We start from the raw sequence: 23,120 nt of genomic DNA on the forward strand, positions 1-23,120 counted from the left end.
GCATGGATTAAATCAGCTGCCTGGTTCAGAGTCTCTACAAAGAGTGGCTCTGACACAACTGCAGTACCCCAGAGGGGAGAACAATTGGAAGGAGTCTTACGAGACTTTCTCAGGTGATAAAGGTGACTTCTTGCTGAAGCTCCTGTCCTCTGAAACTATAGCCTGAGGAACTGATGTAGAGACTGGAGTGACATAATAGGATTGCAGATTTAGGAAACGTGAATATTCAGATCTTTTCAGGAAAGAGCTGTTGCAATTGAAGTATTTTTCCTTGTTATCTAGAGCAGTGATTGTATTTAAAAATTATTTTTCATTCTTGATGTGGAAGACAATTTAGCTGGTATGTGTAATAAAATTCTTTTGACAGCAGCTCTTTCAATTTGTCTGCCTTGACGGCACTAATGTGCAGCTGCATGGATGGCAAGCCCATCTGTCCGGTGCAAACTGCTGAAGAGGATCATTTTGAAATGTGGTTAAAACAAGCTTTATCTGTGGTTGCTGCACGTTTCCACCAGGAATAGTGCTCAGGGGAGAGAAGTAGTGTTCTGTTCTGGGCAGGGGGCCTGTGAGAAGTGCTGGGGAGGTCATTTAGATTGGGCTTGGTATGGCTGAGAGAGCAAGAAGGGGTGGGCAGGGCGGAAAGGATCTGGATCTCCTACAGTCAAACAGTTGCTCCTGGGAAACAGTTTAAAGTACTTTCAACAAACAAGGCTAATGATTTTAAAACTGGACATTAAATTTGTAATTTAGACTTATCTGGAGGCAAGAACTGAAAATTGGCTTTGGGGATTGATAGCGTTGCAGCTGAAGTGTAAGTCCCATAGAACAAGCAGGATCAAAAGGGATTTTGTGCCCTTGGCAATGCTGCATTTAACTGATGGCTTGGATTTAGCTTGTTTCTCATTGCATGAAATAGATTGGCATTTTTCCAGCTCTTCAGGCCTTATTTTCTATTAACTGATAATGAAGGGTTGGAGAGAAACCAAAATGCCAACGAAGGCTGCTGCTAGTGGTGGTTGTATTTCATCCACGTTTTAAAAACTGCTTGGTCCTGTGGCACCTCAGTGGTAGCAGGACTGATCTCTGCCCTTCTGCCCGGCGAGCGGTTCTGGGGTTGGAGGGGCGAGTGCGAGGCGAGAGGAGGCCGCGGAAACGGTCGGGGACCCCGCTCACCCCTTTCCCCCCGGTCATCCCTGGTCGCCGCCGCTCCCGGCTGCCCGACGGCCGGCTCGCGGGAACCCCCGCACCCGCCTCGGGGCGAGAGTCGGACCGCCCCCAAGGCCGTTGCGCTGCGCGCGGCCGGGCCGTTGCTGGCCGTTAGCGCGGGCCATGAGGGACCTGGTGCCGCTGAGCAGCAGCCGGGGCTGGGCCCCCTCGCCGGGCGCTGGGGCGGCGGGAGGCGGCGAGCGGCCCCGGGACCTCCTTGAGACTGGGCCTGGAGTGCTCTGGCGGCTGCAGGACCGAGCTCGGACCGGGTCCCGAGCGGTGCCTGCTGCTGCCCCGTGTCGGGGAGCGGGGGGCGCTGGCCCCGTTTCCCTTCCGGGGGCGGCGCGGCGGGCGGAGGCCCCCAGCCGGGCTGCAGGGGAAGCGCCCGCCCCTGCCGCCCCCGGCGCGGTAAGATGGCGGCCGCGGCTCAGGCACTGAGCGGCTCTGGGCTGCTCCTGGCTGCCGCTGCCCTCGCCCTCCTGGCCGTGGCCATCGGCACCGACTCCTGGTACGAGACGGACGCGCGGCGGCACCGTGAGCGCTGCCGCGGCTTCGGCCACAAGCGCAGCGACCCGCCCGGCTCCATGTCTGCGCCCAGCTCGCACCTGCCGCTCCGCGCCCGGTCCCCGCGGGCCCTGCTGCCGGGGCGGCCCCCGGCCCCCGCCCCGGCCGCCGCCGCCGCCGCCGCTCTGGACTCTCACTGCGGCCGCCGCTTCAACTCCACCGTCTCGGGGCTCTGGAGGCGCTGCCACCGCGCGGGCTACGAGCCGGACAGCGAGGAGCTCATCCGGAAAGGTGCGGAGACCGGGAGGGTGGGGGCGGCCCCGGCGCCAGCCCCGGCCCGGCAGGCAGGCGGTGGGGGGCCGCCGCTGTCCGTGGTGCTGAGCGCGGCTGCCAGCGCGGCCCGGGGTCTGCGGGCGGGGCCGCGGCTGCCGCTGCTGCGGTGTGAACAGGCCGGCGGGAGGGCGCGGATGCAGTCCCGCACGGCCCCCGGGGCTCCAGGTGTCCCTGGCGTGCGGGAAGCGGTGAGCGTGGCCCTGATCCCATCTCGGGGTCTTGTATACCTCCCTGTCTGCTTAAAATGCTGCAGTGCTGGGTGGGACCGTGTCCTCGGAGAGCCCTTTCAGTGACCCAGTGCAGGGCCTGACACTCAAGCAAGGTCTCGGGGGGCATTCTCCTTGACCCTGATACCGTCTTGTTATTGAGCGCTGAGAAATGTACAGTACTGTTTATAGCTTGTGATGTTTGTAGCAAGGGGAAAGGGACCTGTTGTTCCTTTTCTAGCATGGGGAGGGTGGGAGTTCTCATTGCTGCAGTGGATTGCCAGGCCTTCATGGTGGCAGGTGTCACTCAGGGCTCCAGGGGTGACAGGAGAGAAAGCTGTGGATCTTCTACCGCTGAGGTACGTGGTACAAAGCCAAGCAGTTCACGAAGCATGAATAAAATTCCTGGACTGGATGGCACAAATAATGTAGAGGGCTGACCCATTAAATCAAAATCAATTACATATAAAACAAGCTTAGGATAAGAAATGTTGTGTATGGTTAATGATGAATAACAGGACTTATTGTTCCAGCAGGTACATATTAGCACAGGGAGAGTAGGAGTTGGAAGAAGTGCTTCCTTTGAGGCACAAGATGGAAATGCTATCTTAAGAAAGTGGGAGCAGTTCTTTAGCGTGGCTTCCAACTGTGACGCCAGTCCTGCACAGCAGAGGATGGATAGACTGGCACTGTGAAGCTCAGCTCATCTTTGTCTGTTCTTTCCAATGCACAGCAGTGGTGACTCTTACTTTTAGAAACTCTAGTGCTGTGTGATTAGCTGCTTTCTCTAATCTCCTAGGATCCATTTTATGCGTTTTCATTTTTATTTCCATGTTGATCTCATTTCACTAAAAGGCAGCTCATTAATTTCTTTCTATTAATTGTGCTTGTCATGTAAAATATTTATCTTTTTTTGCTTCACATCAAGCCAAATGCTTTCTGATCCTATTGAGATTAGCAAAGGTTGGGGGAAGGGATGGGGAAGAATAGTAGTTTGGTCCTCAATGCTTCTGTTTCTGAGGTATTTTTCCAACACTACAATAGTCAGACAGAGAGGCTAGAGTCTGTATTCTGCATGGATGAGGGCGTTAGAGGGTGGATGATCTTCCTCAGGGTCTGATGTGTAAAACTGGAGGGACTCTAAATCCAAAGGTTTTCCTTCTACTTTCTTTTTTTCTTCATCTGTTCTAATAAAAGACCTTGCCTTTCCCTACAAGCCTTGCTTCCCTCATATTCTTTGCCTATTACATCTGCAGTTGCTACTGTAAAGATTTATGTGTTATCTTATAGAGGGAAATTATTAATAATAGTTCTTATAGAGTTAGATCTTTAAATAGATATGACTCTTCTTATCTCCTGACCTGCTTTACTAGCAGCCTTTCCTCGTTCCCTCTGTGACTATCTTTTCTCTGACAGCTGTGATTAAGCAACCTTTTCCAGCTGATGCTCAGGTGTGGCTGTGGCTGAGCTGTTCTCTCAAGCATGATACTAGATCTGGGGCTCCCAAAGAGAAAAAAATGTGCATTTTTTTTCTAGTGTGACCTTAAGATCACTACTGTGCCCCTCTGCAAGTCCTACTTTCTCCTCGATTTGCAATAAGTTTTCAGTGAGCTCTTTTTAGTCTTGTGTGATGCCTTCTTATATTCCTAATATTTCTTAAACTAGAGATTTTTATAGGTTTTTAGTGACAGAGGAGTAAATTTTTTATTTCTTTTTTGTGGTAGTCCTGTGGTAATTTTGATTTGGGTTTATACTCTCCATTTTTCTACTACCTCTGGAAAAAGGTTTCTTTCCTTTCTGGGTCTTTCTTGAATTCTAAGCCAATGAGTCCATAAGTACACATCCATTTAGAAAATTCCATGGATTTCTTGTCCTGTATTTATCTACTGCTCTTAATACAAAGCAGTTCTGTGGAAACTTTCATACTTGAGCATTTTAGCTGATGATGCATATACATGCATGCATTTATATATCTAATATACATATATTTAAAAATGTAAAATATAGTCACTTCATATATTTAAAAGGAAAAAGCAGGAGTCAAAAAATGTAGCATAAAACTGAGAGGTGGGAAATGTTTAAATGCAAGAAGGGAATGATGTGTGGGATTTTTCTTAAAATGCAAAATTGCTGTTTTGGAACTGTGAAAAAATAGATAGATTAATTTAAAAAATACAATTAAGAAAGCAAAAGAAGAAATAATGTACAAACCAAATGGGGAAAATGGAGCTTTGCAATCAGTAAAAGATAGCAGCCAAAGAACTGAAAGACTTCATGGGGAAACTAAGAGGATCTGTGTGTGTGTAGGGAGGGACTCTGTGAGTATAAGAAGTTGAGCACTCTACATCGTCTTGTAGAGCCTGTGCTATGTGGATTACACAGTGGATAACTGATGCTGCAACAAAAACCTTTTGCATGGCGAATTCTTAAGTAGTGAGGTCCTGCAGGGATTTATTATGTGCTGTTTAGTGGAATGGTGACAGTAGAAAATGATTAGGAAAGATCCATTCTAACAGGGTGCTTTGGATAACTTGGTGGGTTCATTTGAACAACATACATTTTAACACCAGTAAATTGAAGGAATTAAAAAAGAAAAGGTTCATTACTGTTCACAAACTGGGGATTTTATTGCTTTTTAAGCTTGCTCTGAAAAGACTCTGGGGTAGGACTGGTACATCTCGCATATACTGGGCAGCAATGACTTCTTAGTACTATGATGTAGCTGAGAAAGTTAGAAGAACCACTGGATGCTTAGGCAGAGGAACACAACAGTTTGTGGCAGTAATGAGGCCCTTGAGAGAAAACTGCTCAGTCCTGGTGTCCGTACATCCCATCCTTTCCAACTGATGATAAATTGGAAGAGTTACAGGAATGACTGTGAGGTCTGTAGAGCATCTATTATAGTGGCCTATTTAATAGGCTCAATCCATTTGGTTACGGCTGCTGGTAAGTATGATCTGTCAGTAAATACAATCTGTAAGAGTTATCATGGTGTTTTAAAGGAGGATTGATTTACCAGATCTAGTGGCCTTTGGGTGGTGATGTAGACAGAGTGATCCCATCGCTGTGATACTCTCCACAATCCTGGGCAGAAATGGTAGGAATAGGCCAGAGGGCATCAGTGGCTGCTTGGTCCTGGGGCACGAGGGAGGGGAGGGCCAGACCCCACGTGGTAGCTCAGTGTTAACTGCCCAGGGCTGCTCCATGGCCTTGCTGATGGTGAGGAGAGGGTCTCTCCCAGTTGTGTGGGAGCCAAATTGCTCTAAGATAGGACTGGGCCAGGTAGCAGAACTAAAAATGAGAACCCCTCCATTTCCTCCTCATAACACTGGCACATAAGCAGTGTAGGGAAGAAAATCAGCATGTTTCAAAGTCAGAGACAAAAACTAAACTGAGAGGAAGTCAGGGTGTGCTGAGCCAAGATTACAAATTGAATGTGTCACAGCAGGCCTGGGCCTGGGTTTCCAGGTGTCTGTCAGCCCAGAGACAAGGAGCCTGTGCTCTGCCTGAGTATCTGGAGGTCCAGAAATTCTTTCTAGCCAGCATCCGCTGATCTTCCCCAACCTTCGTGCTCAGTCAGGAGAAAGGACTCGTCCAGGGACACTCACACGTAGTGTACCAAGCATTATCATAGGAATGTTTCCAGTGATGGGGCATCTACCACCTGTTCCAGTGTTTCACCACCCTCATTGTGAAATATTTCTTCCTTAGATCTAGTCTAAATCTGCCCTTTTTTAATTTAAAATCATTACCCCTTGTTCTATCGCTACAAGCCGTGCTAAAAAGTCTGTCCCTTTAAGTACTGGAAGGCTGCAATAAGGTCTCCCCACAGCCTTCTCTCCTCCAGGCTAAACAGCCCCAACTCCCTCAGCCTGTCCTCCTAGGGAGAGGTGTTCCATCCCTTTGATCATTTTTGTGGCCTCCTCTGGACCCTCTCCAACAGGTCCATGTCTTTCCTATGCTGGTTGTTAGAGGGTATGGGAGGGGAAGCTGTCTGCAGTTGCAATCCTGAGAAAAAAAACAAACATGTTGAGCACAAGGTGTGAGAAACAATGCTGGCCGTGGGAGGACACAGGCATGTAGCTCAGCCATAAAATGTCAATGTGACACTGCTGACCACAGTTTGTTGCTTCATATGTTTATTTTTTAATCAAGAAAATTGCACATGCAGTGCAACTTTCATAGTGCACTTTCCTAAAAAATGCTAGGATCAGGTTGTGTGTGTAACCTTTTTCTTGTACATGTGCTTTATGGTAAGCTAACGACATGAGCACCTGCCCCCTTCTGTCCTGTATTCTCAACTTACTCATGTGCCAAAAAAGACAACACTCACTTGTTCATCACATGACTCCATTCTACTCAAGCCCTTGCCTGAAGGCAAAGTTTTTAATTTTGGCAGGCTTCTTACGGTGCTTGTCTGAGTGTGTTATAAACAAAAGCAAAAACACTTTGCTAGCAGGTTTCTGAAGTGGAGGGCCTGATGCTGTCCCTATTTTATAGACAGCAATTTAAGGTATGTAAGGGCTTAGGACAAAGGACTTATTGGAGTACCTTTAAAATACCTTTGACTTCGTGATAACTTTGAGACTGCAAACCTGATTTTGAATTTTTTTTTCTTTTTTCTTGAGTACTTAGAGAACAAGGTGTTATATTACTGTAAATGCAGCACTGTGGAGTGCCTGGCTATATTTGAGGGCATAGCGTCTCTGCAAATCAGACTTAGAGATTCACTCAGAAAATGGGAAGCATGAGCTAGTGACTGCAGATGCAAAATCTGGCTACCGAGGATTGCCTGGGTGCAGGTTATAATTTTCTGGGAGAAAGCAGGTAGGTATTCAGCTGAGAGATCACCCTCACTGCTTCACTGATCCCCTGACTCTTTTGACTACCTGTTTCAGCTTTTCTAGCAGACCTACAGAGAGAGGCCTCCCTTGTTTTGCCTATGGTGGCTGTCATGGTTTAACCCCAGCCAGCAACCAAGCACCACACAGCCGCTCACTCACTCCCCCCAGGTGGGGTGGTGGAGAGAATCAGAAGAGTAAAAGTGAGAATACTCATGGGTTGAGATAAAGACAGTTTAATAGGTAAAGCAAAAGCCACATGCACAAGCAAAGAAAAACAAGGAATTCATTCACCACTTCCCACCGGCAGGCAGATGTTTAGCCATCTCCAGGAAAGCAGAGCTCCATCACATGTAACACTTGAGAAGACAAAACGCCATAACTCCCAACATACCTCACCCTGCCGCCTTCTTCCCCCCAGCTTTATATGCTGAGCATGATGTTGTATGGTATGGAATATCCCTTTGGTCAGTTGGAGTCAGCTGTCCTGGCTGTGTCCCCTCCCAGCTTCCCATGCACACCCAGCCTTCTTGCTGGCAGGCCAGAGCATGAGAAGCTGAACAGTCCTTGACTGCTTAGCAACTACTGAAGCAGTATGCTATCAAAATTATTTTCTTCCCAAATCCAAAACATAGCCTCATAGTAGCTTCTAGGAAGAAAATTAACTCTATCCTAGCCAAAACCAGCACATTCTCCACCCCTTACTCCGTATCACTTACATCATGCTCAGGTCCCACAGTATCCAATACAACCTCATTAACCACCCATCCCTTCCCATCCTTTGATATAATACACAGATATCATTCCCTTAGTCTGTGGACCACCTCTGTAAAATGTCTGTAGAATGCCCACAAAAGTCCACTGAGTTCATTTAGTCCATGACTTTGGGCTCCATCTGTTATGGTGATCACTCAGAACAGGAGAGGTGCTGTGTGGCGTGGAGTTACAAGGCACCAAAACCAGCTCAGGTCGGGTCACTGCTGCCCTTGCACTGCTTCTTGTAAGACTTCTCCTCCATTGGTTCAGGTGGTTCCTGCTATAGTATTTCCTATAACATGCAACTCAAGTTATGGGTTACAACAATTTAAAGGTATTTCCATTATACCAGAGCAGGTCCAGCCTGCGCTCTAAGAGAAATGGGAATTTTATTAGAAAAAAGGCTTGTGATAGTGTAATCAGAGGCTGTCACCAAGCCCATGGACTGAGCATACACCCTAAAATTTGGTAACTCCTGAGCTCTTTGTTTTGCAAATTTGCTGTTTTAATATAATTTTATGTGCTACCTACATAAAATTAGCACTTTGAATTCTGGGGAAGAAAGGATTAGAAGTAAAGTTTTTAAACAAGAGGCAGAATGAATTGGTATTTGAAAACTTCTAAATAACCATATTTGTATAAGAAAGTGGAGGTTTTACTTTTAGTCTATGTGTAAACTCTTGTAATAATACAGAGCAAAGATTCTCTCCGTGACATTTTAGCTGAGGATTCCATAGCTTTGATCGTAAGGGATGTACATCTCTAGACTTTGCTTTTTCTTTAATGAGCTATAAAAGTAGTAATCCTTGCTCTTATATAAAATATTGCTTCATATATAGTACTTTTATAATCATAATATGTAAGTGCATAGATCTCACTTTTAATGAATCCAGTGCATTGCAATCTAAAATCTGATGTCATTAGTTTGTACCACAGGCATATTTCTCAACAACACATGTAAATCATGCCAATATTGAAATTGAACTCAATCAACAGTTATAGGTGAAATTTAGTAAGATACTGTGATGTGCTGTATATGGCTTAAGTTCTTAATTCAGATGTTTACAGAGCTTTTGCAAATGAACTGGGATCCTCTGTTACTGGGTTGTCTTGCTGATCCATTTGCTCAGGCAGCACTGCAGACTTGTTCTGCAATAACCGCAGAGAGGGTGCACTGCTCCACAGGGTGAGGGCGAACGGCTGAAGGTGAAGGGCAGCAACTCTATGCGGTGTATCGGTGTACCGCAGCCAGCGCCCTGCGGTGTCGGGTTAGGTGGCAGGGAACCACAGCAGGGGAAGGGGGTGGTGGGAAGTACAGCCAAGGATGGGGGCCCACTTGAAATGCTTTGCTGCTCAGAGGCTTTTGGAACTCTAGCTTTGAGTTTTTCCCCTTTTGGTGGCATGTTCTTAATGTTTCTGCTTGTTCCACTCTAATAAATGTCACTGTCTTGTTAACGTGGGGAAATTCAGATCACCTTTCCCTCCCTGGCCTGATGGCTGGAATTGGCTGGGCCTCTTGTGTGCAACTCCCAATTTTGTGAAGTGGGGGCTTCCTTTTTGCAGGTCACTGAAGGAGCCAGGTCAGTACAGTCCCAGAGAATGTTGTTAGAGAACAAAATCATGCTTCCCATTGCTGGGGGAGCAGCACAAAGCCCATTTCTTCTCCTGGATTTTCTAGTGTCTTTTGCAAAGCTGATCACTGAGTCTGCAGCTCCCTGCTAGTGATTGCTCGCCACCTTAATTAGCTCACTGGCCAGCTGATTGTTTCTGAATGGTTCTTCTGCCCCAGCATTCAAATAGCAGTAATGACCCTGTAGCCATTGTTTAAGGGGAACTTTTTGTACTATTTAGCTCTTTTACTTTTCTGGCTGTTCTTTTCCACCCCACCATCCACATTTATTCTGCTCCCCAGCACCAGCTTTATTTATAACAGGGAGGGCAAGGCACCTTCCTCTCCCTCCACCCCCTAATAGCTTCTCTGTTACCAGTTGTTTTCTAAACCAAAAATCCCTTTCAAGAAGAGCGTACATGTAGGTTCACATTTGCACCTGGGGTACGCTTTTTCTTTAAGCTATAATGGAAACAAGCCTACTTGGGTACTATTGTTCATCAAAAGTAAAACAAAGAGCCAATGACTACTGGAGTGAATTAAAACTTTTCTCCCATGCAGTTCAGTTCCCAGCATTCATTCAAAATTTTCAAAAAGATTCAACTCTTGTCTTCTTAATAGACAAAGCAGTCCTGTTGGTAGTCGGCCATGCTCTTCTCTCCTCAGCAATCCCAAACAGATCATACCAGTTCCTCTAGGAAGTTTCTGGAGCTGTTTTTGGTGACTCTTGTTACTGTTTGCCTTCAGCTTTTCCTTCCTGGAGGCTGCCTGTGTCAGCACCTTGCTCCCTTTTTGCTGGTGTTTGTAGCAAGGCTCCCTCCCCTCCTAATCCCCAAAGCCTTTGAAGCAAAGAGGTCTTTTTTGCTTACATTTGCTCTGTTACTGAACTGAGGGTTCCCCTGTGTGAGCCCTGCTGGACCAGCCAACTCAGCAGCAAGTACAAGCACACGGGTTTCATTCTGTTTCATACTGATGTCTCTTTTACAGGAGTTATTCAGCGTTGCACTGCTGTGAAGTACCACTACACCTCCAGCTCTCTGCCTCGCAACTTACCCATCAACATCACAAACACCATCCGGCAGGATGAGTGGCATGCTCTCCGTAAGTAACCCAAAGCAGCGTACAAGACTGTATTACTTGAATGCCTTAATGCAATGCTGAGTGAGGGCTCTGAACCAGCTAAGCATAAATACATATTTGTTTGTGAGGAAGGGCAAGCAGCCGACAATATAATTGGCAGGGGACATGATATTTGGAAGGGCTTAAGTGGTGAATTCAGGAAGACAGGTATGTGTGTAGTGTATTGCAAGGTGTAATCATATTCTAGATCTGGGGACAAACAATTCTTATCTGGCTTACAGCAAAGGTGCTGCATCACCATATAGTCTGTATAGATCTTGTTGCATTTTTCTGTGTGCACACCAGTGACCTGGTGCAGCTCCCTGGCAACCAGCTCTTTTAGGGAACATCTCAGTTTGTCTTTGCAACCTCCTGTTACGAGCTCCTGGCCCACAAGCTGCCTCATGCCCAAGTCCTTCCCTCACAGATGACTGACCTGTCGCTGAGAATGAGTTAATCAGTTTTTTCTGCTCCTGCTTCTCCCTTTGTTTGTTTTCTGGTTCTGTTGCCTCACGTAATTCTGCCTAGCCCCTGTCATGTGAGGCCTCAGTACTGAGGAAATCCAGATAGAGACTGAACTAGGAGGAGACAAGAACAACACTCGTATTATGGATGAGAGAGTGCTCTTCATATCACTGGTGCCCAAGGTTTTTTTTTAGAGCTTGTTACTGGAGTTGTTCCCGTCATACGGTATTGATCTGCTTGTCTGCTTCTGTCCTCCCACTACTCCTTTTTTCAGTTCACACTGTCTGCCTTCCATGCACTAGTCCTTTACTTCTCTTCAGTGTCCCCTCTCTCTTCTTTTATTTCTTTTTTCAGCAGACACCCATCCAGCAAACTCCATCCCAAAGAAACACACCACACGCACACAAAAAAAAAGCCCTTGCAGTACTAACATTTACAAATCATTGCTGAATTCATAACGCATTCCTCCTGTCCCATGTTGGGGAATGTTTGGCCAGTATTCCTCTTGATCAGGACAGAAACGCTCTCTATTTGTACAGTGCCCAGCAGAAGGGAGTCAAGTTAGCTGGGTTCCCTTCATTTCAGTGTAATGGGCAAACTATCTACCTCAAAGAAGCTACAGGAGGAGTCATCCATGGATGAAGTATAAAATTTAGAACCAGCAAATCTAAATCTGTCTGGACTCTCCCCTGGCTGTCCTGTCTGGGTGCCGCCATCTTCATGTCTTCTTTCTTGCTTTTCTCCTTTCTCTTTCCTCAGATCTGCGGAGGATGACAGCTGGCTTCATTGGCATGGCCGTCTCCATCATCCTGTTTGGGTGGATCATTGGTGTTCTGGGCTGCTGCAAACAGCAGGAGCTCATGCAGTATGTGGCTGGGCTGCTCTTCCTAATGGGAGGTGAGGGCCTTTCACTTCTACTCCTGAAGTCACCACAGTCAGTGTTGCTGGCTGGGGAGGTGCTCTTAAAACTAAAGTCAGCCCACAGCAAACACATGAAGCAGTTCTTTAGTGCAGCAAACTATGAGCACAACACAGAGTTAGCACTTCCAGCACTGGGCAAGACCTGTGCTTGCATGGGTATTTGCATGTTTCTGAGTAGACACGGCTGTATGTACAAGAGCCTTCTGCTCTGGAGAGCTGGTGTGTAGCCACAGGGACCATGTCCATGAGCACAGTCCACTTGCCTGTTCTGGGTGTGTGGAGACTGTGGCTCCTGTCAGACAGCTCAGCTCAGTTTTCCCTAGGGAGTCTTAGCAAACAAAAAGAAAATCAATGTAATGTAGAACACCTTTCTGCTGCTCAAAAATGCTCACATCTTTGGGTAATAATGAAGTCCAAACCCAGCCAAGCCTGGAGAACATTGTCCCAGTGGTAAGAACAGGAGCTCAGGGCTTGCCAGGGGTGTTACATCCTGTTCCTCCTGGCTGGGAGCAGACTTTCTGCATGGCTAAAGGTTTTTCTGAACTTTGATTGTTCAGCTCAAAAACGGGCAGTGTTTCGTCTTTATCTGAAAGGAAGGGGCATAGTTGCAACAATTGCACCAAAAGGGTGAGCTACTGAGATGCTCCAAGGGTGTGGACTCTTAAATTGCAAGCAGTGAATAGGCAACTTGCAAGTATGAAAAATGAGGCTCTACTTAAAAGCCAGAGCTGCTACCTTAGAGGCCCCGGGTCAGCATCTATAATGGCTGCAAGCAAGGAACTTGGTGATATAACAGCATCTATATCAATTAAACAAGTAGGTGTGACACTGGTTTGGAGCCATTTTTGGTGTGTGGGGGAAGAATCTTCCCTTGCCATAAGCGAGCCTTCTCAAGGAGTGTTTTTGGGGAACTGCACAGAAAACCACCCTGCTGACATGGCATGATGCTAGAAAGGCTGGAAGTTAGGCTTGTGCTGTCCTTGATCATCTTACGTGCTGCTTAACTGCTGTTTCCTTTGGGAACATATTCATTTCTTTATTGCACAGCAGTGAGAAAATATTGTAAGTGGAACAGGTAGACTGGGTCCCCTTTGTGCGTCTGCACTTACTGTGATGGGCATGCTGTCAGCAATAAGAGTTTTCATTGGTATTTAGACATAGATGCAGAGCCAGAGAGAATAAAATGATCACCTCGACCTTGAGTCTAGTGTACTGGTGTATATTAGAAATACTAGAGTGCCTTGTTAGAAGTTTCTTCAGCTTTTATGCTCCCCTATATAGGTGCTTAGTGAATGTGTAGCAGATGACAAAAACCTGGGCACTTTCTCTGGGCCTAGGCTACAGCTGGGAGGAGCCCGGATGTTCCTAGTAGAAACCAAGCAGTGCTGCACTTTGCAGCCCTGGTCTTCAGCTATCTACCTTCCATAGGAGAGGCTGCCCAAGTACTGTCTGGAATCTGATGATATTTGTCATCAGAAATAAATACTCAGGAGAATCAAAGAATGGCTGAATTTGAAATAGCGACAGAGGGAGCTAAGGCAATATTGGTTATTGTGAAGTGAGGTATCCTGTAGTCCTACATATGTTGCCTTTTTTTTTTTACCTTTGTAAGAAGAGTGACTGGTGGGACTTGACTTAAAAAAAAAAAAAAAAAAAAGAGGAAATTCTTGATTTTGAAAATACCTAGGGAAAAAAAACCAGATCGTAATTAACCTGTCTTGAGGGCAGTGTAGAACCCTCTTGCTTTTCTCCTGCAGGTACATGCTGTATCATCTCACTCTGCACATGTGTAGCTGGAATCAATTTTGAGTTATCTCGCTATCCTCGCTACGTCTATGGGCTGCCAGAGGACATCAGTCATGGCTATGGCTGGTCCATGTTCTGTGCCTGGGGAGGCCTGGGCCTCACCCTGCTGGCTGGGTTCCTCTGCACATTGGCCCCGTCACTCAACACTTCTCGGGCATCTGTACAAAAACCCAGACAAGAAAATGGGGCCGTGTGACCTCAGAGGGATTGAGGAGAGACTCTGGAAAGCGCAGCCTGGGCAGAGCTGTGGGTTAACACCAGGAACAGGTGGCATGTCACCGTGGGGAGAGCAGCACCAGAGCTGTGGAAATACCAGCCCGTGGGATGCTGCAACAGCCTCCAGTCGTGGACAGAGACATTGCAAGTAACTCCAGGTTTGAATTATTGGCGATTGCTCATCGATGGTTTAAGGGGGACAGTTCTTTTGATTTGTTTTTCTTCTGTTTGCAAAGGATTAAGAGTCCAAGGCTGTGTCTTTTTTTGTGCTGTTTTTTGAACTGTACCTCCATGGTCCTGTTATTGTCCAGTTGTAAGGGATGTTTACGCACCAACTCTATTGCTGCAGGTCTGTGTAATTCAGACCCAAATTAGGGCAAGGAGCTACGTGAAGTTGGCTTGAACACTTTTGCAACAGGCGTGTCTAGTGTTGGCTCAGGCCATCATTTCCCAAAAGAACCTTGATCTAAGCTGAGGTTTAGGCCAAAGAAATTAGCCCATTTTTAGTATTAATTAATTTAAATCTGAAATCTGTGCTATTCCATGCTGTGGTTATCAGCTATTTACTCATTCCTAAAGCCGCTTCCAAAATGAGCCGGCTGTAACTGAGCAGCAAGACTCTAAAAAACCCTTTTACTGGCTTTAGGAAAGGAGGGGAAGGTTTTCCTCAGCTTCTTACACAGGTAAGGTTACTCATTTGGCTAACTAACATACCCTTGTTTTAATGGAGAGAGGTATGCAACATGCAGCTTAGAACTATTCCGCTAGAGGCCAGGGTGTATTTCAGAAAGGATGTCATAGTTTGAGCTGCCAGGATCAACTTTCACCCCCAAGCTAACTCCTGTGAAAGGAGATGAGTAATTCTCCCTGAGCTCCAAGAGCAGTACTGCTAGAAGAACACACAATGTACAGCCCTCTCTAATATTAATGTCCAAAGGAACCGCAGTGTATTTTCCTCAGGAACGCGTGGCTTCTGCTCACTTCACCACTCACCCACTTCTGATGTCAAATGCCCCCTGAGCACAGCGCATCAAGAACACGCATGCTCCGCTGGAACAAGCGCCCTCTCCAAAATGAGCAGTAAGGACCTGGAACTAGTGCAAGTACTAGGGCTAACTCAGGAACATCAGCCAAAGTACCCTGGGGTGCATTTTTTTTTTTTCATTCATCTATTCTTTCTTCCTTCACATCCCTGCCCTTCTCCCAAGTGTCCAAAAACTGCACAGGTAAAGATGAGATGGCCAGCATTTGGAGATGTTTACATTGTATTTAAAATACAATACAGTGGCATGTAAGATACTTAATTCTAAAGTCAGTGTATTTATGAAAAGTGTAATTTTTAAATGGAAGTTGTAATTCTCAACTGGCATTAAAAGTGCTAAAAGACTTGCTCAGTGGATGAAACCTTGAATTCTTTCTGACTAATTACTGGACTGATTCACTGGAGAGCTCACATACATATCAGCAATGGTGTTAAAGCTTCCAGAGTTAAGTTTAAATGACAAAGTTAAAATGTCATTCATGTGTGAATTGTGTTCACTCCTCCTTTGCAAAATAACTCTCTGAGTCAAAAGTTTCAAAGACTCTAGCACAGCTGTACAGTCTGTTCACTGGCCACACAGGTGAAGAGGGGATGCTGTCTGAGCTGCAGGTCATCAATTTCAGAGTACACTTACTGCAGTATAACCTGCTAGTCCTCATCCAGAAGTAGCAGAGCAGGATTTAATCCAGTTCTAGCAGGAGGAGGCTCCAAAGGCAGCATGATGGCCACTGTGGACAGGAGGTTCTCACCTTCCCTTTTGTAGATGTAGAACCACCAAACAAGGGTGACAGCCTCAACACATCACGGATTTGGTTTTAGAGGGAAAAAATGCTTTATTTTTTCCAGACAGAAAGTTAAGTGGTACAGTCCAGTCTGTCCTGTGCCAAGGCCACAACCTTGACTGGGCAGAGATCAGGCATAGTACTGCAGGTTGGCTTTTTTCTTTGCTTGAACCTCGAGAATTCCTTCCATGTAGTCCTCGTGGGTGAGCTCTGTAGCTCCACGGCGGAGGGCAATCATCCCCTGCCCAATGAGACAGTACTTAGAGAGGGCATGTGAGCACCACATCAGTTCAAAGTCATTACTCCATGCTAGCTTTCACATTTCCCTCCTATCAGTGCCAGGTGCTGTAGAGGAATACTTACCGCTTCAACGCACACAGCCTTGCACTGGGCTCCGTTGAAATCATCTGTGCAGCGAGCCAGTTCCTCGTAGTTCACGTCAGGGCTGGTATGAGCAGGAGAGGGGACAAAAATTGTCTGAGAACATGTACCAAATAGAAAAAGCAAGGTATGGAGCTTCCTTAAAACCCAACCGTAAGCTCTCAACAAAAGAGAGCGCCTACCACTCCACAGCCCTGAGGTACCATCATGAGTGACAAACACAGCCTCAGAAGGCCATGCCTCTTCCATACCTGACATTCATTTTGCGTGAATGGATCTGCATAATTCTGGCTCTGGCCTCCTCATTAGGCATTGGGAACTCAATTTTGCGATCTAATCGTCCAGAGCGGAGCAGAGCTGGGTCCAAGATATCAACCCGGTTGGTTGCAGCAATCACCTAAGTAGAAGTAGGGTCATCAGTCTGAGGCACCTGGAGGACAGGCCTCTCCTCCCCAAGGATCCACCAAGCTTCTTCCCTGGACATTGTTTTCCATCCCCTGCTAGAGAGCCCTGGACCTCAGTAGCACTCTACTACATCCCAACCTTGACTTGTGTGTTGGGCTGGAAACCATCAAGTTGATTAAGCAGCTCCAGCATGGTCCTCTGCACCTCCCGATCACCAGCCTTCTCACTATCAAACCTGAGGAGAAAAGGGTAAAACTATCAAGTGTGAACCTGACCACCCTGCCCTTATGTTTTTAATCACACAAAAGGACATCACACAAAAAGACAGAAAGACTGCAGTTCACACTCCTTGGCCAAGGTCTTCCAAATTCCTCCTTGAAACGACAGGAAGCCCTACCTTGACAAGGACTACAGCTAGAGTAACTGTCAGCAGCAGCTAAGTCTTATGTCCTTAGAACAGAATGGGGCTAATGTTGTCCAGGCCCAAGTAGTAAACGAGGGTGAACATCTCCGTGTGCCTGATGCAGTTATCAGAAAACAGTGTCATACAGCAGGAGACCATCAGATAGATCCCAAGTCTCATAACTTCGCTCGTGAGCCTAAGGCTTGTGGCAGCTGCCATCTGTCTGTGATTGGCTTTACACTCTGTTTCTGAATAGGCCATGCCTTAACCTAGGCTTCCCTCAGGAACACAGGCAAAGGGGGCTGCCAGGCAGCTCCCAAGAGCTTTACAACATGGCCTACACCTCACCTTTTAGTGCCAATGGCATCCAGTTCGTCAATAAAGATGATGGAAGGAGCTTTTTCCTTGGCTAGAGCGAAAGCATCACGTACCAGCTTAGCTCCATCGCCAATGAACATCTGCACAAGTTGTGGACCCGCAAGCTTCAGGAACGTAGCCTGGGAAGTCAAAGAGAATCCTGTGCCTCGTTTCTCAATGGGGTCAGTTCAGAGTACTACAAGAGGCCCTTAATTAAAACAACGAAGCAAGCAAACAAGAAAATCCCAGCCTTTGTAACACCAGTTTGTATGCATGACCCCTCTCCCCTTGGAGGCATTCTTACCCTTTTTCAGGTACTATTATACAGCACCACATGCTTCCAAAGGTTCCTTTTACCTTGGTCTGGGCAGCACATGCTCGAGCTAAAAGTGTCTTTCCTGTTCCTGGAGGCCCGTACATAAGGACTCCTTTGGGCGGCTGTATGCCCAAGTTTTCAAATTTCTCCTTGTGATTCATTGGCAGGACAATAGCCTCCACGAGCTACAGCAAAACAAAAATATTAAACCATCTCCACAGATCCAGGCTGCCTGCTTTGAGCTGAAGTTCAATGACCGTTTTCCTCAGTCACACCAGAAACTACACATAAAGTATCACCTCTTGGATTTGTTTATCCAGCCCCCCGATGTCACTGTACTGCTCTGTGGGCCTCTCATCCACCTCCATGGCTTTCACCCGTGAATCATATTCAGTAGGTAGAGTCTCCAGGATCAAGTAAGAGTCTTTGTTCACACCCTGCAAATACAGGTCCTTTGCTTTTATCAGGCCCTTCAGACAGCAATTCGTAAATATGCAATCAAAATGACTCACTAGAGATCAAGGATGCAGGAATAACCAGCTTTGATATTGGCACTCATCAAATCACCACAGCTTGGCACAGGGGACAATGCCACAGCTAACCTAGCACATTTTAAAAGAGGGGTCCAATTTACTTACGATACAAAAGACTGGTTTTATGAAGCTTACCAGGTGATATCTAAATTTTCAGCACCTTAATTGTATGTGTAAAGAACACACACTCCAAACTACTTTTCTATACTACAAATAAGACTAAACCCATAATATCTTTTTGTTAAAATTTTAGTACAGAAATGGTCTTGGGAGGAATCTGGACAGATTTGTCTCCTATCTAAAGGGCAAGACATAGACAATTTTCTGGCCAACATTGTATCTAACAGTCAACAGTCCGTCAACAGTCAACATATCAACAGCATCACTCACCACTAGATCTCCAGGCTTCAACTTCTCAGCATCAACCAACCCAATAACAGGCAGGAAATATGTCTGTAGGAAAGAAATCAAAGGAAGCAAAACCAGCCGTACTAGGAGAAGGTCCTTTTCAGCATCCCTCACACCTACCTGGGCACATGGGTCTTACCTGGCGCGTAGAGGTCTTGATCACAGCGCACTTGCCCTTTCTCTGGGAATCCAGGTCAATGTTTGCTCCATCCTCCTCCTGGTCATTGGGGTCAACATCCAGCAGCTGAAAACCAGAGCAAGAGATTTCATGACAATGTAGCTGGGCTAGCAGGATGACCCCAGCATTAATGCTTCTGAATTACATGCAGGAGGAGAAATAAAGCTTCCCATCATCTATCAGCAGTAGAATCCTGAAAGCATTAAAGCCCTCCTGTAAAAATCCATTTCTTCCTTTCCTCATGAAGCAGCACACAACAGTGCATAGAAAGACACTATAAAGCTCAGAACAAAGTAGTAGCTAAATGGCACCAATTTCTCCTCCCACCACAGCAGCTCACGTTAAGCCTTAAGTTCATGAAGTTTTAAAACATTAGTACAAACCAACCCGCTTTTTTAAAAAATAGACGACTATCAGCATTTTTTTGGCTGATGAGCAAAATTACTGAATTCCAAAAAGAATGCGCACTGCTTTTCATTTGCCATGTCACCAGTTTCAGAAAGCATGAACCAAATTTCACATGCCCAAGTCTACACTAAGCGAGGCTGTGCCACCCTCCAATGGCTGTGTCATGTACAAAAGAACAGCTGCCAGCACCTAAGGAATGACCCAGACAAGAAGTGGGCAAGCTATGTGCACTTCCAGGTCACAAACAAAACCAGCAGAAAAAACTGAATGTCCTGGCTCCGGGAGTGTCAGCAGTTTGAGAATAGGGTGTGTCTCAAATTACTAATGAGTTCCCCTGCTCTTCTCCCTCCAGATATATATTGCGCACACTTCTCACATTGCTGCAGAAGAGCGCACCGCTCTCACCTCAATAACGTTAGAGACAAGGTACGGCAGGGTTTTGTTCACTTTGATCTTCTCACTGTTCTCTTTGATCTTGTCTTTCATGGCCTGAAGCTCATGGGTCACTCTCAACACTTCACTCTTCATGATCTGGAATCAGTATGCAGAAGAAAGAGATAGGAATAATAGCATAAGACTAAGACAAGGTAAAGTTAATACATTATTCCAAAAGTAAAACAGTTATAAAAACCTAAGTCTGAGAAAACAGCGGGTATAAAGGGAAACGTAATATAAAAAGAGGAAAAGCCAGCAAATTAGCCAAAATTGGTTAGGAATCAAGGCTACGCAGTCATGCTGCTCTCTAACTAATCAATATCCCTAAGTATTTTCTTCCCAGTGCCACTGGATAACCTTAGCCTCATCAGCTTACAGGGTTGCAATATGACCTAGATAAAGATATGATCTAGACAAGGCAACTGTGATTTGGTTTGGTGTGGTGCAGTTGACATGCCTGAAGGATGGGATGCCATCCAGAGGGACCTAGACACGCTCAAGGAATGGGCCCCTGTGAACCTCATGAGATTCAACAAGGCCAAGTGCAGGGTCCTGTACATGGGTCAGGGCAACCCCCAGTATTGATACAGGCTCGAGGATGAAGGGATTGAGAGCAGCCCCACGGAGAACGACCGGGGGGTACTGGTGGATGAAAAGCTGGACGCGAGCTGGCAATGTGTGCTTGTAGCCCAGGCAGCCACCTGTATCCTGGGCCACATCAAAAGCAGCATGGCCAGCAGGTCGAGGGAGGGGATTCTGCCTCTCTACTCCACTCTGGTGAGACCCCAGCTGGCGTCCTGCGTCCAGCTCTGGAGCCCTCAGCACAGGAAAGACATGGACCTGTTGGAGAGGGTCCAGAGGAGGGCCACAGAAATGTCCAGAAGGATGGAGCACCTCTGCTATGAGGACAGGCTGAGAGAGTTGGGGTTGTTCAGCCTGGAGGAGAGAAGGCTCCAGGGAGACCTTATTGCAGCCTTCCAGTGCTTAAAGGGGACTTGTAAGATAGATAGGGACAGACTTTTTAGCAGGGCCTGTTGCAACACGACAAGGGGTAATGGTTTTAAACTAAAAGAGGGCAGGTTTTGACTGGATCTAAGGAGAAATATTTCACAATGAGGGTGGTGAAGTCCTGTCACAGGGAGATGGCAGATGCCCTATCCCTGGAAACATGCCAGGTCAGGTTGGACGGGGGTCTGAGCAACCCGGTCTAGTTGAAGATGTCCCTGCTCATGGCAGTGGGGTTGAACTAGATGGCCTTTAAAGGTCTCTTCCAACCCAAACTATTCCATGTTTCTACTAACTGTACGGGAAAACACCTGTAAGAAAAGAAGTTCTGTACTCACCATCCAACAGTAACTACATTTCTAACCCAGACTAAGGCACCCAATACGGGTGTTTCTCAGCACTGTCTGTCTGGTGCCCACACACGCTTTCCTCCCTTTCCTGGTTAGTCACACAGCTTGAAAACAGTCTGTGATCCCCACTGAAGCGAATGTAGCACCAAACGGTCTCAGGAGAACTGAATACACCTGAATTGGCATACGTGATTCTGCTTAATGGGGAAATTCACTCTTCTCTAAAAAGCTACTGTTTTAAAACTCCTGATGCCTAAGCATAATTTGTGCTTATTAACACATATTTATTCACAGGACAGAACTATTACAAGTGCCAATACAGAATCTATTACATAAAAATGCAAAAAATTTAGGAATTTTATTTACTAAACACAGTCTGAGAAACAGTCAAGGAAAACTGCATGAAGGGAAGGTGTCAATAAACATTGCTCAATTATGATATTGGTACTATAAAATAGAGAAGGCTGCTTTTACTCCTTACCGTATTCTGCAATTTAAAAATAAGACACACATTTATCTTTGCTGTCTTTAAAGATTAAGAAAGTATGTTAATAAGTCAGAATTATTTGTGTGGAGCCTGAAGCAGGAGGATCAAGTTACTTTGAATGAAATCATGTACCTCAATATTGCTAACATCAGGCAGTAGAGACAAGCTTATACTAAGGTTATTATGTGCTCATTTATGTGAAACGGGTCTATCTTGGGCCAGGTCTACCCAGGTCTGTCCTATTTAACAGCTTTATGAATGACCTAGACCAGAGGATGGAATGCATTCTCATCACGTTTGCAGATGACACCAAACTGGGGGCACTGCTCTGTGATCCAGGGCAGGGCTGCCACTCAGAAAAGACCTTGTGAGACTGGAGGAATAGACATACAGAAATGTTACAAAATTTCAGGACAAATGCAAAGTCCCGCAGCTGGGAAGGAAAAGCACCTTGCAATGACACAGGCTGGTGACTGGTTGGCTGGAGACCTCGGGGTCTCCATGGACAATAAACTGAACAGAAGTCAGCGATGTGCCCTGGCAGAAAGGGTGGCAAACAGCATCCTGGGCTGCACTGACAGAAGCGTAGCCAGTAGGTGGAGAAAAGTGATCAGCCCCCTTCACTCAACTCTTGTTAGATCCCATCTAGAGCACTCTGTCCAGTGCAAATACATTGATAAAATGGACTGAGTTCAGCACAGAGCCACCAAGATGGCCAGGGGGCTGGAGTACAGGCCCTGTGAGAAGCAGCTGAGGGAAGTGGGATTGTTCAGCTGGAGAAGAGAACTACTGGGGAAGGTATCAAGAAGACAGAACCTGACACTTCACAGCACTGCACGGTGAGTGGATGAGACAACAAAGACTGAAACAAGAGAGGTCCAGGCTATACGTAAAGCAAGTTTTTGTCTTCACGAGGACAGTCAAGCAGTGGCACAGAATGCTCAGAGAAGTGATGCAATCTCTGTCTTTAGAGGCTTTCAAGATCCAACCAGATAGAGCCCCGAGCAGCCTGGGTTACGGCTGACCCTGCTTTGAGCAGGAGGCTGAACTAGAGGTATTCTCAAGTCCCTTCCAATCTGAATTACCGGGTGACCCTACCTGACCCATGCCTGCAAGAGCTGGGAGGACTGTTGTACCTTTAGCTAAGGCATCCAAGGCTCCGTAGACCAACCGACCCCTCAGCTTCCTCGGACCCTTGCTCTTCAAGTATTTCTCCCCTACCTTCGAGGCTTGCTATTCCTCATCTCCCGCTCTCGGTCTTGTTAACTGCATCTTATTTTTCACCGCCCTTGTCTCTGCCTCCATGGCTGTGCGAAGCCCGTCCGCCCCCCCGGCAGTGCAGGGCTCCCAAGGGGCGGCCCCGCCGCAGGCAGACGGCCCGGTCCGGCCCCGCTCCGGGCCGATACCTTGATCTCGCTGTCGAGGAGGCGCGTGCGCTGCACGATCTCCTCCGTGGACATCTTCAGCACCTCCTCGCCGACGCCATCCTGCGGGGGCACAACGGTAGCGTCACCCTCGGCCCGGCCCGCGCCTGTCCCCAGCCCCGCTCCCCCCCGCCCCGGCCCGCGGCCCCGGGCCCCTCACCTCGGACTCATCCCACACCGACGCCATCTTTCAGCCAGCCACCGAGCGAGCGCAGAGCGCGGCG

The 23,120-nt window shown here is 46.8% G+C and overlaps 2 protein-coding genes across 2 annotated transcripts; one reads left to right on the forward strand and one right to left on the reverse strand.

Annotated features, from left to right (window-relative positions):
- The first annotated feature begins 1,613 nt into the window (after positions 1-1,613).
- Positions 1,614-14,216, forward strand: LOC309405346 (transmembrane protein 178B-like). The gene is made up of 4 exons (XM_082000114.1): positions 1,614-2,001; positions 10,443-10,556; positions 11,799-11,936; positions 13,718-14,216. The coding sequence occupies exons 1-4, from the start codon at positions 1,620-1,622 to the stop codon at positions 13,960-13,962; spliced, it is 879 nt and encodes a 292-aa protein (XP_081856240.1). The 5' UTR covers positions 1,614-1,619; the 3' UTR covers positions 13,963-14,216.
- Positions 14,217-15,845: 1,629 nt separating this feature from the next.
- On the reverse strand, positions 15,846-23,083 carry PSMC3 (proteasome 26S subunit, ATPase 3; the record flags this gene model as incomplete). Its single annotated transcript, XM_082000453.1, has 12 exons — positions 15,846-16,047; positions 16,170-16,251; positions 16,439-16,584; positions 16,731-16,827; positions 17,344-17,492; positions 17,710-17,853; positions 17,968-18,105; positions 18,592-18,654; positions 18,749-18,853; positions 19,601-19,726; positions 22,879-22,959; positions 23,057-23,083. The coding sequence occupies 12 exons, from the start codon at positions 23,081-23,083 to the stop codon at positions 15,937-15,939; spliced, it is 1,269 nt and encodes a 422-aa protein (XP_081856579.1). The 3' UTR covers positions 15,846-15,936.
- Between the last annotated feature and the right edge of the window lie 37 nt (positions 23,084-23,120).

Source organism: Phaethon aethereus (genome assembly GCF_964289735.1).
Source record: "Phaethon aethereus genome assembly, chromosome: 5".
Classification (NCBI taxonomy): Eukaryota; Metazoa; Chordata; class Aves; order Phaethontiformes; family Phaethontidae; genus Phaethon; species Phaethon aethereus.

Coding starts and splice junctions, on each gene's coding strand:
- LOC309405346 (XM_082000114.1), top strand. CDS start 1,620: ATGGCGGCCGCGGCTCAGGCACTGAGCGGCTCTGGGCTGCTCCTGGCT. Junction 2,002..10,442: donor CGAGGAGCTCATCCGGAAAG/GTGCGGAGACCG, acceptor TCTCTTTTACAG/GAGTTATTCAGCGTTGCACT. Junction 11,937..13,717: donor GCTGCTCTTCCTAATGGGAG/GTGAGGGCCTTT, acceptor TTTCTCCTGCAG/GTACATGCTGTATCATCTCA.